The sequence below is a fragment of the Alosa alosa genome, chromosome 7, assembly GCF_017589495.1.
Source record: "Alosa alosa isolate M-15738 ecotype Scorff River chromosome 7, AALO_Geno_1.1, whole genome shotgun sequence".
Taxonomy (NCBI): domain Eukaryota; kingdom Metazoa; phylum Chordata; class Actinopteri; order Clupeiformes; family Clupeidae; genus Alosa; species Alosa alosa.
Window position 1 is genome coordinate 26564621 of NC_063195.1, and position 16291 is coordinate 26580911.

Here is a 16291-nt window from a genome sequence, read left to right on the forward strand (position 1 = left end):
GAAGGGATGTGTAAGCACAATCCAGAAAGTAACAGTAGTTGGTAGTTTATCCCCCAAAACATCCTTTATCAAAAGATTGGCTGTTTTACATCCATTTTCATAATGATATTACAACTATCACTTTTCAAAGTGAACTTGGGTGACTAAAGTGCCTTCGAAATTGGAACATTCTTAGAAATCTAGAGTAAAAGCAGTTTAGTTTTATATCCCCAAACTCTTATTTTACAGAATTGTCGTGGGTAATTTAATGTACTGCAGTCCATGTCTATATTGGAATTACGTCTCAGGGAATGTGGGTGGCTCTTAAAAGAGCCGTTGTATTGAAGCGCGTTGAAAATGTGGCTTTATTTGGAGCTGGTGTATTTGGTGACAGCCTTGGTTCCCTCGGACACAGCGTGCTTGGCCAGCTCACCAGGCAGAAGCAGACGAACTGCGGTCTGGATCTCCCTGGAAGAGATGGTGGAACGCTTGTTGTAGTGAGCCAAACGAGAGGCCTCTCCAGCGATGCGCTCGAAGATGTCGTTTACGAAGGAGTTCATAATGCCCATGGCCTTGGAAGAGATACCAGTATCAGGATGGACCTGCTTCAGAACTTTGTACACGTAAATGGCGTAGCTCTCCTTCCTGCTCTTTCTGCGCTTCTTGCCACCCTTACCGGCGGTCTTTGTCACGGCTTTCTTAGAGCCCTTCTTCGGGGCAGGCTTGGCTGGATCAGGCATGTTGATTTCGCGAATCGAAAGTTCACTATGTTGGAGTCACCTGATATTTATACCGATTTATATGTAAATAGGGGACTGCGTCATTTCACACACCCACGACCAGAATGACCTGTAATTTCCCTCCGAAACCAAATACCCAGACACGGTTGGTCTTTTTGTGTCGAAGGGGACAGTCAGTAAGAGAAGGTTAGCACCGCCCACAGATCATCAGTTTACGCCACCTTCTTTACTGCACTTTTCTTCTAATGGAAGGAAATCCTCCGACATGTATGGCAAATACTTTTAATTAGCGTTACAATTCATGATTAAAGTTTTTCTCACTCTGGTGGATTTCTTGAATCATCATTGACGTTTGCACAAAATCCGGTCCAATACTGTACTGTAGGCTGCTGTTTGTTGACAGACATATTTACAGTATTTCGGAAACAAAAGCCTTGTGCAGCATTGTGCAAAGGACATCATTAACAATTAGAAATGTACAGTAAAACATTTAGGAAACACCCCTTGGGCAGAACTGTGCACCAACTGTAAGACAGATTTATCGTTCTAGCCTACATCCTGACGTTCCTAACTGTAAGACCACATATATGCTTGACAGATTATGAAAACAATACATCATTGTAATGAGTCAAGCGAATGAAAAACCTATTTGTGTTATGGGGTAGGAGTATTCAGGATGGAACCAGTATATTTTTTTTGTTGTTTTTGTCTAATATGGAGACATTCAGTAGCACGCTCATAGCGCCCCAACGTATACATCGGAGACGTTATTATGCCCGCACTCTGCATTTGCCCTGCACCTCACCGGTGGGGTTTGTGCACACTTCCACTACTACTCGACGTTATTATGGCCAACATTCTGGCAGTTCGTTTTGTATATAAGCTAGACTTTGACATAAATACATGTTTTTTAGTAACTATGAGAAGTAGAGTATGAATGTTAAGTAGGACCGACATTGACTTGACTCGACTCTTTTTGATTTCACAATTTTAAATGTTTAAAAGGACAGTCTCGCTTATTAACGCCAACTGCAAATTTTCCTTTGGAAAGATTATCCATATAATTATGTTTTTTGCAAACTTAATATCTAAAAGGGTTTCTTCTAATCGGGTTACATTCCTTATTGCTTAGTTGTGTTTTTTATATTATATACTTTTAATTCCTTTTTCTGCTGTTAGTGAATGTGTGTGTGTGTATGTTGTCTGTATGCTACTGTGACCTTGAATTTCCCCTAGGGATCAATAAAGTATCTATCTATCTATCTCTTGTGGGGTAATGTTTCTGATCAGCTTCCTAACCCAATCAGTCCAACGAAATTTGGAAAACAAACAGCCATAAAGACCCTCGTTTATATGGGTACAGGCAGCGAAGCTGCGGGAACAGTTTTTCCTTGTTATTATTATTATTAGTAGTAGTAGTAGTAGTACTTCACTCGGCAGCCATATAGCAACGCCTTTTGGGCACTCATCGGGCATCCTATTCGGCAGAAATGCGCGTGCACAAGGCTTCATTACACTAACCTTGCTCCAGCTGCGAGATCACAACACATGATTGGCACGATGTCTTCACAACACACAATATGATTGGCTCAATGTATTCACATCACACCACATGATTGGCTCAATGTATTCACATGTCGACATTTTGCCACGGAAGGGGTGGGATATGTGTAGACAACAGCCATATTGCCGTTACAAACTAACCCCATGCATTTCTATGGAGGATGTTTTGAGTGCTGTGTCTCCTCATTAGAAAGTCTCTGCCTAAACCAATCCTCTATAGAAATGCATGGGGTTAGTTGTGTTGTGATCTCGCAGCTGGAGCAAGGTCGGTGTCCTAAAGCCTTGCGCACGCGCATTTCTGCCTAAATAGATGCCGGATATGTCCCCAAAAAGCGTTGCAATAGAGCCGCTGAGTGGAGGGACTTGCCTAAAAGGACTTTGCCTAAACCCGAGGTACTGCACCCATAGGTGGCACTTTTACAATAAATTTTACATTTTAGGCCCAAGTTTGGCAGCGATATATGGTCAAGAAGTGTCTGCTAAATGTAATGTAATGTAATGTAATGATATAGGTAGTGGGAAGCTACATCAAGGCGTGGACTCTGAAGTGGGCAAGACCTCTCCGGAGAAGTGAAATTGAATAAACCAATCACATGCAACCACTTTTAAATTTGTATCTATCTATCTATCTATCTTTTATCTTTTATTAAATCTTTTAACAATCTTAGGCTTGACTCTGCCCACTTTGTGCGTCTGACCAGAGACTTTCTAATGGAGATACAGCACTCAAAGAAAAGTTCACATGTGAATACATTGTGCCAATCATGTGTTGTGATCTCGCAGCTGGAGCAAGGTTGGTGTGTCGTGATTTGTGAAGCATTGCGCACGTGCAGTTCTACCCGAAATAGATGCCTGATAAGTGCCCAGAAGGTTGCAACATGGCCACCGAGTGGAGGGACTTGCCTAAAAGGACTTTTGGTCTGACTCCAAAAGTCCTCCATAGAAATGCATGGGGTTAGTTTGTAATGCCAATATAGCAGTTGTCTACGCAAAAATAATAATAATAATAATAATAATAATAATAATACATTTTATTTAGAGCGCTTTTCATGTCACCCAAGGCAGAGACTTTCTAATGAGGAGACACGGCACTCAAAAAATCCTCCATAGAAATGCATGGGGTTAGTTTGTCTACACATATCCTACCCCTTCCTCGGCAAAACGTCGACATGTGAATACATTGAGCCAATCATATGTTGTGCTGTGAAGACATCTTCTCAATCATGTGTTGTGAACTCGCCACTGGAGCAAGATTGGTGTCGTGAAACCTTGCGCACGCGCATTTCTGTTGAATAGGATGCCCGATGAGTGCCCAAAAAGCGTTGCTATATGGCCGCCGAGTGGAGGGACTTGCCTAAAAGGACTTTGCCCAAGGTCACTTCACAAATAAACAAAAACAAAAAGCGTTAAAATTAATGATTAAAAAACAAAACAAAATTAAAAAACAAAAAGTTGTTAAAGGTGCGATTTGTAGGATTGTTACCAAACGTTCTGTAGGCCAAAATCAAAACACTGGTGAACGTTCTCAAGAATACCAGACGCGAGCCTCTTCTGGGTTGCCAGATGTAATAAAGACTTAGCTAACGTTAGTTGACCTGCAGCTGCTTTAACGTTTCTCCAACCATGACCCAGCTACACATTACGGAAACAGTGAAAACAAACCTCTCTAACCAACGTAACATATTTAGCTGAAGTTAGCGGTGCAGATGAAGTTTAGCCTAGGCTACCTGTTGTGGAGAAATATGGCCAGCTCTGCGTCAGACTTGATATTCTTCGTTTGACGAAGACGTCACCATCTCAGGAAGCTCCTCCGATGTCCACTTAATTTGTTTCTTGTTTTAATTTTGGAACTACAACTGACAGCTGATGACAGTTGGCCTTTGGTAATTTGGCAACCCAAATAGGACGCGCTAGCCCATTATTAATACGCTATTCTAGAATGAATCGTTCAAAACATAAACGAAAATTCCAAGAGATTCCGCCCCGTAACTCATTTTTTTTCATGGGTTTTATGGGGTTTTACGGGTTAGAGTAATGTTGTCAAATAAGCCATTACTTTAATTCATCGTGTTTCCTTACTCTCTGACAAAATATGGTGATCATTTTTGGAATGGTTACAGTTTATTTTCCATCATTTCCTCCATACTGAACCTTTAAAATTATAGTCATCTCAATAAATAAATACATAAATAAATAAAAATAAAAGTAAAAGTCAGTCAGTCAGTCAGTCAGTCCATAAGCCATCTTGAAGAGATATGTTTTAAGTCTGTTTTTAAAGTCCGTAATTGAGTCACAGTGTCTGATGTAGTCTGGCAGTGAATTCCACAGCTTGGGGGCGATGTAGCTGAAAGCCCTCTCTCCCAGGGTGCTGAGGTTCACACTAGGGACATGCAGTAGGCCTGCTGAAGAGGATCTCTGTGAGCGGGCAGGGCTGTAGACTTCCAGGAGGTCAGTGAGGTAGGTGGGCTGTATAATTGTGTAGGGCCTTTTATGCCAGGAGTAGGACTTTGAAATGTATTCTATAGGCAACTGAAGCCAGTGCATTTGCATCAGTAATGGTGTTACATGACTAGTGGATTTGGAGCCTATAATAATCCTTGCTGCAGAATTCTGAATTAGTTGGAGCCGATGGAGTAGCTTATTAGGGATTCCAGACAAAATAGAATTACAGTAGTCAAGACGGGATGTCACATACGCATTTACAAGGACTTCTGCACTCTGCTGGGTGAGCTTTGGGCGAAGCCGTGCAATGTTCCTTAGATGGAAAAAGGCACTTTGAGACATACTGTTTATGTGCGCACTAAATTGAAGTGTGTTGTCCAGTATGACACCAAGGCTCTTGACCTGGTTGGAGCAAGGGATGGTTCCATCTATACAAAGTTCCATCTTAGCAAGAGCTGATTTGGAGCCAACCACTAGCAGCTCAGTCTTACTGCTATTCATAGCATAGTTTTGTGTCATCCACATGTTTATGTCATGGAGGCAGGCAGTAATTGCAGCTGGCGGAAGAGTGGCAGTGGGTTTTGTAGATAAGTAGAGCTGGGTGTCATCAGCATTAGCAGTGAAATTGAACACCATGTTGCCTGAGGATAGAGCCAAGTGGGAGGAGGTAGATAATAAACAACAGAGGTCACAGCACTGCTCTCAGACTTGCATCTCAGCATTTGAGAGGTCATTGTCCTTCAGGTGATCCTGGAGTTGAGTTGCCACTATCTTGTCAAGAACTTTGGAGAGAAAAGGCAAGTTGGAAATAGGCCTGTAGTTGTTGAAGTTGTCAGAATCCAATCCAGGTTTTTTCAGTGTTGGTCTGACAATAGCAGTTTTAAAGGATGGTGATACAGTGCCAGAGAGAAGAATGGTGTGAAATATTGATGTAATCATCAGAGCAATAGATGGCAGGCAGCTCTTAACTAGGCCAAAGTCCTTTTAGGCAAGTCCCTCCACTCAGCGGCCATATAGCAACGATTTTTGGGCACTCATCGGGCACCCTATTCAGCAGAAATGCTTGCGGCTTAAGGCTTCACAACACCAATCTTGCTCCCCGCGGCGGTTCACAACACATAATTGGGAAGATGTCTTCACAACACCACATATGATTGGCTCAATGTATTCACTTCACACCACATGATTGGCTCAATGTATTCACATGTCGGCGCTTTTGCCGAGGAAGGGGTGGATATGTGGTAGACAACAAGTTACAGACTAACCCCATGCATTTCTATGGAGGATTTTTTAAGTGCTGTGTCTCCTCATTAGAAAGTCTCTGACTGGGCTTGTTGGAAGAGGGTCCAGCTGACAGGTGGAGGAATTGCACTTTTTGATGAGGCCACAGATGGTACTTTCAGCAGGGAGACTGAATTCACATTCGAGTTCATTGATGGAAGGTGAGCCCAGAGTGCTCAGTGAGTATGGTTGTTTCAATTGAGTAATTGAACATTCTAATTGCTGGTGGATTGCCTCAATTTTAGTATTGAAAAAAATCAGGAAGGCTGAGCAGCGTTCATCAGAGAGTTCCTGGTGGGTGTGGAAAAGAGAGCCCTGGTGTTTCCTTGTCCTTCCCTGATTATCTTTGCATAGTATGAGTGCGTTTTTATACTGATGCAGGTGTTTAGAATACATGTCTTTTCACACCCCTTCCGTGGCAAAACATCTACATGTGAATACATTGAGCCAATCATGTGGTATGTTCTGAATACATTGAGCCAATCATGTGGTGTGTTGTGAAGACATTGTCCCAATCGTGTTGTGATCTTACCGCTGGAGCACGCAAGGTTGGTGTCATGAAGCTTTGCGCCGGCGCATTATTTCTACCGAAATAGGTGCCTGATAAGTGTCCAAAAAGCATTGTAATATGGCCGCCGAGTGGAGGGACTTACCTAAAAGGATTTTATTTCAGTCCATTGCTTAACGTCACGTGTTATCACTCAACTGACACTGAGGATGCGCAGTACAATAAGGCTTCACCCGGAAAAGGGGTTCAAATTGACTTTACATGTCTCTGTTGAAGTCTATGGGGTGGCTCTGTCCATTTTGTTTACTAGGCTATCTATGTGTCAAACTCGCACAGGGTGACCCGCCTTGACTTAGCTTCCCACTACCTATATCGTAGCCAAACTCACTCGGGCCTATAGGCTCCTATCTCAAGAACAATGAGACCTTACTTTAAAAGTCTTGCATCATTTTAATGATTACATTCGTCTGCATTCTCTGGTCTAAACATATTAACTTTTCTCACAAATTTCAAATTATTGAAAGTGAAAGTCAAAGCAATTATTCAGCGGCTATTCATCCCATTCTCAGAAAATGTGGTATTCCGTCATTGATAGAATATAGTGACAAAACCTGTGTGTTGCACCTTAATAAAAATAAAATGTAGACATGCCAAAATTAACCAGAATGGCTATATATATATGTTATATATAAGTTTAAAGGTAAAGTCAGCCATTGTGCAGGTCACGTTTGTTTCTGTTTATATTTATATAAATGTATAAGCAGACCTTTTTTCCAAAAGAACATACAATATATTTTATTGGATCAAAGATAGATAGTAAAGATCAAACGAAACACACCAGAAAGGTAGCTCACCCCTTTCAAGTTTTGGGAGCCTGGGCTGCCTATAGAGACTGGTGTTTTTTTTCCCAGTGTATTCACGCAATGGGCAACTAGCAGGTCGTGAGGACATGATTGCTGAATGTGACCAAAAAAAAATGATGTGCTTGAAATTGTGTACAATTGCTGACTGTACCTTTAAAGTTACACATCAATGAATATTATTACAAAGTGAGCCATTAGGACTTTGTGACCCATATCACATCATGCAAAGTGCCCAACATCACAACACTTCTTATGCAGTATCATTACACTAATATTTGGACAGATGCAACATTAAATGTCAAATTAATGTAAGATAAAAAAAAAAAAAATTTCTCAATCAGCATCCATTAAATGTTATTTTCTGACAGATACTTGTGAGCTTGTCTGTAGCTCTACGATAAGTCTGTATCTTCATGGTAAGTAACAATATAAGATCAGAAATGAACTGCAGTGTTAGCTATAATGCTTGCTCTACTGATATTCAACATAGACTAGGGACAGCTAATCACAAGTCTAGGTTATTTTTGGCCAAACAACACAAAACTGAGAGAGAAAAAGCAATTCCACGCAAAACTGTCACATCCATAACGCCAACTAAATGCCATGACATTGTGTTGCCGCTATGGATGTGACAGTTTTGCGCGGAATTGACCAACTACATATTTTACATTGTACATACTGTTTTGCGTCAAGACAAAAACTAGTTTAAATTTAACTTCAGTGATTGTGTGGTTAAGGATTTTTTATTATATATATTCTGATATAATTTGAAGTCATTATCTCGGAGCCTTCCGGAGTACCACTATAGAGAGTCAGGGGACCACCAGTGGTACCCGTACCACAGTTTGAGAACCACTGATCTAGGACATTAAGGAAAGAGTCAATCAAACAAGACTGAGGACAAAAGCTGTTTCCCCATTCTCTGTGGTCTTCACTCTGCTGTCGATTCGTCCTTTATCGTGACAGTCTGCATCTACTGACTGCACTGTAGACTACAGAGTAGTCTTCAGCCCTGTGGAAACAGATACATAGAGAGAGAATTATTGATATAAAGAGAATAGATCGTATTTATGTATCCTTTATCGTGTAATGGACACCTCACCGCCTGGTTGTGCTCAGTCGTGTGCTTTTGATGTGGACTGTGTGGTCATATTCTTCCTTTTCTTTAGAGGCACTGAACTTAAGGCTGGCATACTCAACATCAATACCATGGTCCTCTCTGTTATATGTGTTGGCTGGGCCAGTTGACACAGCCATGGCACCGACGTTGGCATAAACAGGAGCTGCATCCGTCTAGTGGTTTGGTAAAGAAGTTGATATAATATAGGACAAACACCTGAAGAGGAGTGCTTCAGTTGCACCAAAACGTGTGCTCACCGAAAATCCTTCCCTCCTCATTTTGTGCAGCCACTACAAGTATAGGCTGCCGTTTTTAGGAAAAAAGGTGGAAGCTGAAATCGTTTTTATAACGCCGAGCAGAGTGGCACAGCAGTGCTCCTTAGAGCCAGCCACGGACATTAAGACTCGCATACATTGTATTTCTTATGTTTTGGTACAACTAAAGCACTCATCTTCAGGTGCTTGTTGACAGCCATGGCAAAAAACATGAAATTGGTTTGCCGACTTCAAGTAAGCTAGTGCACAGAACCCATTGCAATATCTGTCTGACTTTTATTCTAATGGAAATATTGTAATATTGGTATGTAGCATTAAAGTTATACAACTACAACACAACTGTCACTAATATTGCCTTAACACTAGTGTAATTTTGACTGCTACATTTTTTTTTTCCAAAAATTACTTTCTTAAAGCTACATTGTGTAATTTTCTGGCTTGATTCTTAGCAAAAAACCCAATTTTTCTTTCAAAAATATGTGCTCATTCATGTGTAATTACTTCCACCAACAAATGAAAGTATTCTCTTAAAAGGAATTATCCGGAGTAAAATGCACTTTAGATCAATTTACGGATGATTGGGAGGACATACGTTGAGTTGACATCCAAATCATGTCATTCGGATGTGTTTTGAGAAAGTTCGATGTTACCGTTTTTAGTCAAAACTCGTTAGCCTGGAAGTGACGTGGGCATATCATTTCGCCGCTACAAAACGCTATTTTTATACCTCTTCTACAGTTCCAAACAACATTACACTTACGTGGTAGTGAGTAGAGGGTCCCTAAAACCAAACCGAAGTATCCCGAGGTCTTTATGTGGTCGGATAGAGAGTCCAGAATGAATTTCATCAAGCCAGTACCTTTCCGGAAATGTTGCCATCTTTGCTGCCATCTTCAGGGGAAAGTCCGTAGGAGTCGATTGCTGAGTGTGGAGTAACACGCTCTGGAAATTCACAATTTTGTCGCTTTTGTCAATTTCATCGAACTTTCTCAAAACACATCCGAATGACATGATTGGGATGTCAACTCAACGTATGTACTCCCAATCATCCTAAATTGATCTTAAGTGCATTTTACTCCGGATAATTCCTTTAAGCGTAGAATCTGCCATTCAGAATACATACGAGCGAGTCGCTTGTATGGCGGCAGCCATGTTTTGGCCTCCATCTTTAGAATACATTAACCAAGGAAGGACATACCTGCAATTATGAGAAGGACTACTCAATAAAGTAGTATATGACATCTGGTAACATCAGCTAGCACATTTATGGTGCAGCTTCCGTAGCTAGTAAATCATGCTTGCAGTGGGGGGCAGCAGGAGTCTGTTGCAATATAACATCTCACCGCTAGATGGAAGAATTTCCCCCAAGAATTAACCCATGAGATTACACAATAGCTTTAAAAAAAGAAAAATAGTTCAGCTGGTGAAGTTTTGAGTTTAAATTCCAATGATAGTTCTAGTAGTTTTGAAATTCTTGCCAGTTCTAGTGTCAAGCCAAAGCCCACTTACATGTGATTTACTTGCGGTGCTCTTGTCGTCAGAGGATCTATTTCTCCTACAGAACATACTGTAAAAAGTATAAATGGAGTTTCAATATTTAACACTTTTGCACAATAGTCTATTCCACAGGACAGCCTTGAATGTTCACAGGGAATATTACCTGAGCAAAATTCCAAAAACCAAGATGACAGCCAGGATGATGGCTCCAATACCTACAAGTCTCTTTCCCTGTAGGCCTCCTTAGTGTGTGAAGAGAGAGAGGGAGAAAATAGAAACAAGTCAGGTCCAAGTGTTGGCATAAGGTGGAGAATGTATATGTTAGGTAAGGGATAACGGCCGCCGAGGTGTCCTGTTATACAGAATTAATGGACGAGGGCGATGGGCAAAGGACTCTCCGATGCACAGCGGAGGGAAGTTGCCTCCGCCTGAGTCCATTAATTCCGTATAACTGGACACACCTCGAAGGCCGTTATCCCGCTTATCACCCGGTTGCGACTGTAAAGCATAGGAAACACGCGGTTCTGTTTAAAAAGAAGCTGCCTCCAGGCTCAACCGTCGTCCTATTATCTTTGTTATAGTTACCATTCATAAGCATTGATATGGAACAGCGATTAAACTTTTTTTACTCTACTTCATAGGTGTCCCGTTATTCAGAATTAAAAAAGCCACCCCGCCAGCCAATCAGAAAAGAGTATTTCTTCTCTCCGGGTGATAAGTTAGGATAAACTACACTACACTAATATACAATTACACTTATTTCCAAAACCAGTTCATTGCTCCTTGTGGTCCTCTGTCATGTGTGTGTGTGTGTGTGTGTGTGCCTGTACCTGTGTGTGCTTGCGCCTGTGTGTGTGTGTACTTTGTGTGTGTACTGCTTCATAAATTGTCTTGGCACTGTACATGTGAAATAAACTAATTTGCTTGCACCAAGCCCGGGACCAAGCCATACTATTTTCCTGTTAATTGACACACTTCTTCAGCCGCATGGGAACCAGTGTGATTCGACTGGCTTTGTTGAGCTACATCATCAACAAGCTTTTGCCAGAACTGTTGACTGTACCTAACACCGCATGCAAACAAGCATGTAAAAAAGAACATAAATACCTGTAAAACGGACCTCAGCGACAGATGAGTTCTGAGAACCGATTTCATTGTGTGCCTCACAGTGGTACAACCCCTCGTCACTTGAGGTGAAGTTCACATTCACTCCCTCGGTCACCTTTTCTAGAACAGTCTCAGGTCCACTTCTCCTGTACCAGGTGTATGTGTGTGGCGGTGGGTTGGCTTGGCAGCTGCAGGACAGAACCACTGTATGGCCCTCTTCTATCTCACCAGAGGAATTCACGGACACTGAGGTTTGTCTTGGAGGGTCTTCCAAAAACACATGTATTCAAAATAAACATTTGTTGAAAAAGAAAGAAAATAAACAACAAAAACATTAAGGGATATATTTCAGCTATCTGAAATGCCTGGTCAGAGACATAGGGCTCTATCCTGCACCCGGCGCAACGTGGCGCAAAGCGCAACACAAGTCTTATTCATATCCTACACCCAGTCAGTCATGAATTTTTCGCCATGCGCTCCACTTCCATCAAACATTGTACCCACGGATGTGTCAGTGAACGAACATAGGCGTGGTCTTGATCTAAAAACTCAGTCCACCTTTGCCAGGCCTCTTGTGGCTGAGAGTGTCTCATCATAGCTCATGGGAACATGTAGCGTACTTGTCTCTGTGTGTTTGTGCATGTGTGTGTGTGTGCGTGTGTGTGTGCGTGTGTGCGTGCGTGCGTGCGTATGTGCACACGCGTGTGTGTGTGTGTCTGTATGCATGTGTGTGTGTGTGTGTGTGTGTGTCTGTGTGCATGTGTGTGTGTGTGTGCACACGCGTGTGAGTGTGTGTGTAGGCACCAGGTTGTGGTGAGTGTAGTGACCAAAATCAATTTATGCATCATATAAAGTAAAATTGATGTCTAAGTATTATGTGTCAAAGTCGCCATGTCACTACAGCCTTGAGGGTTCTTTGAAACACTCCAAAAGGTTCTATTGCATCACTCTGAAGAACCAATTCTATTTCTAGAGTATAGATCAGTTGAGACAGGTCTACTTACATCTGACATTGAGCGTCTCAGCTGTGGAAGGAGAACTCTCTTCTCCTCTAACTGCACAGGTGTAGAGGCCGGAGTCACTACTGTTCACTGGATTCAGGTACATGTGATTTTTGTTGGTGTAGTATTTGGTGGGCACCGGTCGTGAGTTCTTGAACCAGGTGAAGGTGAAGTCGTTAGTCAGAGTGCAGGTGGTGCTGCAGGTCAGTGTCACCGTGTCACCCTCCGTCACCATAGCTGGAGTCACGTTGACTCGCAGGCCTGAGGAAGTGAGAGTAGATCTGAGTAATCTCACCTCACCGTCACCCAGTCTGGCATGGGTCACCATTTTAGAAATGAACAAGCTGTAAACTGGATGTTTCCTGTCGCTGAAATCTATATCACTAAATTAGATTCCGATTATTTGACAAACAAAGCCTTTTAATTCCACACACTATAATGTCAACACTGTCAATAATAATGTCATACTATGTCAATATGCTTTTAGAGAGTTAATTTTACAAAATGTTAAAGGGTTAATTTTAAAAATGTTATGAGATATATGCTATACATTACTTGTGACTGAAAGCATGACACCAGGTCTTCTACTGAACTTCTCTCCTTTTTCGGTCACAAATCTGAAGAAGTATTCTCTAGCGTCTGCCTCGGTCAGATTGGCCAGTCTCAGCATGTGGACGCTGTTGTTCCCCCAGTACCCCACACGGCGCTCATACATGTGGGTCAGACTCAGGTCCGCAGGCTCAGAGTTTGGCTCTTGATCATAAAACCAAAATAGACTCGTAGGGATGTGGCCAGCTGGGTATTTGTAATGGCAGGTGATATCCACTGTGGACCCCTTTAAGGCACAGATGGCCTCAGAAGCATAAGTGACATCCCAGCACGCCTGACCAAGGATGCCTGAAAGAGATATTTACAGAAAAATCTTTGGACAGTAAAAATCTCAAATTCCAAATCTAAATTCCACTTCATGTGAGTGCAGACTCTACTCTTATAATAGAACTAAGGACAATACTCATAACAATCATTATAACACATTGTTTGTAAAATATACTTTTTTTGCTAAGTTTAATGAACTTGCAATTCACTTCATAAGTTGTTCTGACACATTAGGCAAATCCATACATAAAGTATTTCAGTTTCTGTATGTAGGCCTACACAAAACATTTCACATTTTACTATGCCTAATCTTAACTAAGAAATAAGCATAGGCCTATGTTTTGTGCAGTAGTGTTCATTTTTTTTATTTATTTGTTTGTTTATTTGTTTGTTTGTTTGTTTGTTTGTTTTAAACTTACACACATCTGGGGAACGATGATTTGCATAGCCTTGTATTGAACAAGAGTAATGTCCCTCCCAATGTTTAGAATTTTGGGAAAGATAGATGTCCTGTCTATGGTTATCCTCTAAAAGTTGGCCATTTCTGTACCAGTAGTAATAAAGCTGAGAGCTCCCTCTGCATGAGGTGTTACACGTCACTTGTATCCAATATCTTCTTACTGTATCTGGATTAACCGTCACCTGCAGGTCTACAACGAGAAAAGAAAACAGATTGAATAACATATTTGTTTTTTTCTCACAAATTCATGACAACAAGCCTGTACACACTCCGGCTCTATGTGAGACATGTATGATCACCTGTGACTGATAACCAGACTCCAGTTTTGGCTGCTATCCATTCTGAGGAGGCGGTTCTAAAAGTGTACAAGTACTCCCCTGAGTCGCTCTCTTTCAGATCCTGTATCGCCAGGCTGCAGTTACCTCGATCTGCACTGATCTCGACTCGATCTCTGAAGAGGGGATTCAGGCTCAGGTCACCTGGCTCTCCGCCCGAACGACTGACTTTTCGGTGCCAGTGTCCTCGTTCGAACTGATGCCCTCCAGGATATTTGTAAGAGCAGGACATGACCACTGATGAGCCCTTTAAGCCACAGACTGACCCACTGCGGTAGGTCACACCCCAGCAGTCTGGACCAGAAACACCTGAAGCACCATCAGATAAATATAGAGACTAATGCAAAGGTTCAATCTACCATAGACAGTGTACTTTAGACTGATCATATTTGCAAGACGGAATGGCTTTTTCACATCTGTGATACTATAGATGTCAGTACTAAGAGACTTGAGACAAATCCCTTATTCTGTTATGAAAATGTATTATCATACAAATCTTCCCCTTGGTATGTAGGCTATTGTACATATTTCAAAACTGCTCTATAACAAATGTTCAAGACTAAACAGCAAGAAAAAGCAACACTCACACACATCAGAAGATGTCAGGCTATGGCCACCAGCTCGGACCACACACCGGTAACTACCCTCACTCTTAGAGCCACTGGTTGAGTCTATGGAAGTCTCCTGAGTGGCATATAGATATTTTTCATTCCTGTACCATTGGTAGATAGCAGTGTCCAGCCTACAGGAGGTGGCACAGGTTAACTTAATCCACCTTTGCGTGACTGAGGTAGGATCCACCTTCAGCTGAACATCTGAGGGGAAAGCATGCACAGCTGTGAATAACTAATTCCTTGGACAAATGCCGTCTCATTCAAAAAGATGTTTTTTTCTCACCTTTCAAGACAGTGACATTAATTCCAGGCGAGCCATGAATCCATGATGTTATCTGGCGATGTGATGATGTCCTTGCTTTAAATCCATAGTAGTAAACCCCGGAGTCACTCTCTTTCAGAGGATATATGTAAAGATTACAGACATTCTCAGAATAAAGGATCCACACCCTGTTTCTGTTCTCTGGCTCTTCTCTCAGATCCTTTGGGTCCCCATTAAGGACCTTCTCTCTGTACCAGTGGCCTGTGTGGATGCCGTAAGGTCCGGGGTAGTAAGAGCAGGGAAGGACTACTGAGGAGTACTTTAAAGCACAGACACTCTTGGAGGGGTAGGTCACCTTGTAAAGGGCCTGACTCCAAATGCCTGGGGTCATCAGAGTAAATATTTAATATCAGAAACAACATCAAAGGAAGGAAACTCATGACACATGTAACTTTCTATTGTTGCTTGTAGTAGCGTTTAATGCAACAGTTAGGTCTGGTCAAACTATTAATTTCTCTTCACTGGATATGTTTTTCACTCAATCATTCAAAGCAAGAGGACAGCAATTTCATTTTTTTTCTCGAGGGAAATTTTTAAATCAACGGAGTGCACTTCTGATAGGTCATGCATTACATATAATTAGGATGACAGCTTTCATACCTGAAAAGAATATCATGGATACCAGGTAGACGACGTGCATGATGACAGATCCCTGCATGATTATAGAACCTAATAAATGTATATGAAAAAAAAATCAAATATAGAGAAAGACAATGAGAGAAGGGAATGGAAATAAACAGCTGTGTGAACACTCAGAGTAAAAAGTGTAGATCTGTGTAGATAAAAACTACACTAAGATCACTATTTCTTTCCCTCTTTTACCATCATGTGTCACGTCATGTGATAGCTGATGTTAAAGTAGTTCATTGTGTCTCAACAACAAAAAAGCACCAAAAAAAACACACCAAAAAAGCTGACTATTATCCAAATGCATGTATGTTGAAGTGTGTACTTACCAGCACTAGAGGAGCCACTTCTGCTTTCCCAGAGGGAACACACGTGCACGGCTGGGGTTGATGCTGTTGGGTGTGAAGATTTAAAGTTGTGGTCGAGGCCAGCGAAGGGAGGTGTTTAAAAAGGGCTGAATCTAAAGTGTTTCCTCTTTTTCTCAGCTGTGCCTGGTGCGCTGCCATCGACTCGTAACGCGACGAGGGTGGGGGCTTTACACATTGTGCACAGAGCCCAGACATACAACAGCCTCCTCAGTTCTGCAGGCCAGCCATTCAGGGGTGACATACATATACATTATTTACATTTCGTTAACTGTTATTTATTTACATTTCGTTAACTGTTATTTAGATCAGTGGG

The 16291-nt window shown here is 41.7% G+C and overlaps 2 protein-coding genes across 2 annotated transcripts; both read right to left on the reverse strand.

The window, feature by feature from the left end:
• Positions 1–293: 293 nt before the first annotated feature.
• Positions 294–734, reverse strand: LOC125297128 (histone H2B-like). The gene has a single exon (XM_048247295.1). The coding sequence runs from the start codon at positions 717–719 to the stop codon at positions 345–347; it is 375 nt and encodes a 124-aa protein (XP_048103252.1). The 5' UTR covers positions 720–734; the 3' UTR covers positions 294–344.
• A 6232-nt stretch (positions 735–6966) lies between these two features.
• LOC125297084 (sialoadhesin-like) lies at positions 6967–16011 on the reverse strand. Its single transcript, XM_048247242.1, has 13 exons — positions 15940–16011; positions 15584–15652; positions 14945–15304; positions 14635–14862; positions 14012–14356; positions 13672–13902; positions 12932–13273; positions 12380–12637; positions 11376–11642; positions 10432–10510; positions 10281–10338; positions 8479–8669; positions 6967–8388 (listed from the first exon to the last, which is right to left on the reverse strand). Exons 2-13 carry the CDS (start codon positions 15639–15641, stop codon positions 8331–8333), a joined length of 2475 nt encoding a protein of 824 aa, XP_048103199.1. The 5' UTR covers positions 15642–15652; positions 15940–16011; the 3' UTR covers positions 6967–8330.
• Between the last annotated feature and the right edge of the window lie 280 nt (positions 16012–16291).

Coding starts and splice junctions, on each gene's coding strand:
- LOC125297128 (XM_048247295.1), bottom strand. CDS start 719: ATGCCTGATCCAGCCAAGCCTGCCCCGAAGAAGGGCTCTAAGAAAGCC.
- LOC125297084 (XM_048247242.1), bottom strand. CDS start 15,641: ATGCAGGGATCTGTCATCATGCACGTCGTCTACCTGGTATCCATGATA. Junction 15,305..15,583: donor ATCCATGATATTCTTTTCAG/GTATGAAAGCTG, acceptor TGATGACCCCAG/GCATTTGGAGTCAGGCCCTT. Junction 14,863..14,944: donor TAATGTCACTGTCTTGAAAG/GTGAGAAAAAAA, acceptor CTTTCCCCTCAG/ATGTTCAGCTGAAGGTGGAT.